The sequence below is a fragment of the Echinococcus granulosus genome (assembly GCF_000524195.1).
Source record: "Echinococcus granulosus chromosome Unknown EG_S00024, whole genome shotgun sequence".
In the NCBI taxonomy this organism is placed as follows: Eukaryota; Metazoa; Platyhelminthes; class Cestoda; order Cyclophyllidea; family Taeniidae; genus Echinococcus; species Echinococcus granulosus.
In genome coordinates, this window is record NW_020170404.1 from 879,641 (window position 1) to 881,633 (window position 1,993).

The 1,993-nt window shown below is 44.1% G+C and overlaps 1 protein-coding gene across 1 annotated transcript; it reads right to left on the reverse strand. All coding sequences in view use genetic code 11, as the record gives it.

Moving 5' to 3' along the window:
- Positions 1-729: 729 nt before the first annotated feature.
- Positions 730-987, reverse strand: EGR_04117 (hypothetical protein; the record flags this gene model as incomplete). The annotated part of the gene is made up of 2 exons (XM_024493366.1): positions 730-805; positions 842-987. The coding sequence occupies 2 exons, from the start codon at positions 985-987 to the stop codon at positions 730-732; spliced, it is 222 nt and encodes a 73-aa protein (XP_024352280.1).
- Positions 988-1,993: the final 1,006 nt, after the last annotated feature.

Here is a 1,993-nt window from a genome sequence, read left to right on the forward strand (position 1 = left end):
TTGGCAGACACAACGGAGTAGGCAGCCCAGTCCGTTATTCCATAGTTGAAGATTCCTAGGTCCCTTCACCCTGTGCAAATTGGCAGTTGATAATCCACGTTGGCGATTGTCTAACTGCACCAACAAAGAGGTTAGTTACGCATTATCAGCTCCTCGCAGCTATACTCGCCCATCAATACGCGTAGACATTACCTCCCTCCGATTACCCGTCACAAGCGGACTCCCGATCCTCCAGATCCCAAAAGTCCTCCGGCAGAAAAGAAGCACTTCTCCGACAAGTCTACGTAACGGCTACTGCCTGCCAAAGCAGAGAAAAGTAAGTTAGATGCAAACACTCCAGAGCCCTAGATAGTGATAAAAGTCGATTCTTCTCCTCACTCAACACAGACGAATTCGTCAATTGCAATACACGATCGCCAGATGTCCGGAGTCCCATATTTCTCATATGCAAATTCTCGAGGTGAAATGGAAACGGCTCTCCAGGGGATAAGACCTCCAACTTTTGACTACAAGTCCGCCAATATTAGACGACTGCGAACATTGCATTGATGCGACGATATACACTCCACAGGCCTCCACCCAAACACACCACACCTCTTGCGTCAATGCTTTGTCGATACTTCACTTCATAGCACAAAGAAAGTGGCAAACTTGGCAAATCGAACCTGGCCTAGCTCTGCATGTGGTAACTCCAAAGTACCAATGTCCTACCTTCCAAAGGACGACATCTCAAGCAGGAACAGCCAAATGGATAGTGAATTTGCCCTCGCGCACAACACTATCATAAGCTTCAACAGTGCTCAGTCTAAGCCAGATTCAATAACAGCAAAATCACTATTACCTTGAAACTTGACGCCCACTTGCTCGCCACATATGAACAAGTCGTGTGAGAGAATGATTTATGAGAGCAATAAAGCTAACGGTAACGACGGTGAAACGACGAAACCCACCACGCCTGAGCCCCGCACCGACCTCAGTGCCGCACATGAGGTGATATTTGGCTTATCGGCGCATTCAAACAAGTGCAAATAATTCTATTACATGTAGCTGTCTTAAATGCAAAAAATGCACCAAAGATAAAAAGACAAATGTAGTTCCTTCAAATGGCATTTATCGCTGCAAGAAACATTTACCAACTGAAATAACATGCCAAGCACTAGCACAGCAGCTCCACAATAAAGTGCAATCCATTCACGCGGTCGTTTCGTAATCTTAACTGATTTGCTGCTATTTGTTTAGCGTCTTTCACTACTTCTGCACTTGATCTAACTTGGATGTTTTGTTTTTTCTTGCACACGCGGTTGAGCCGTATTCAAGTGGGTGTGCAAGCCGCACATTCCCACGTTGGTATGTGTTGGAACGAATGTGTATTATTTTACCTTGTGGAATTTGATGCTTTTCTTTTCAAGTTTAGGAGCCAACTACAACAGGTTGACCGTTGTATTAACGCAGACTTTACCCTTGATGTTGTGATAATGCTACGACATTGCCAAATGATAGCAACTTCTTTTAGCAGATTTTTCTTGAGTAGATTTGCATCATCTTTAATGCAAAGATTTGTGTGCTTAATGGTTGTGACAACTTTTGAGGATGAGATATTTGGAACGCTTTGCAATAGCTCGAGTGTAAAGATGGCTTTTCGCCTTTACAACTGCTTTTTACATTTTGCTCATAGTGAAATTGGTAGAAGTGTGACTTGTTTGACCCCAACATGCGTCTCTTAACAATTTAGTGATCGGTAGTCACCATTGAGTTTGCTCTGAATACATACATGCATATGCATTGAGTGCAGCCCTTTGCACACGAATGGAGAACTTCTCACCTTTGTTTTTTATCGGCCTATAAAGATGTGACGAGTTGGAGGCTATCCATGTAGTGGCTTTTACTGGGTCCCATTTTCTGATGTTTGACAAAGGTTGTCCTTGTGGTGATTCTCCTGCCATACTGTCATTTGTGGAGCTCTGTAGTGATGGTGAGGCGGACGGCCAGCATC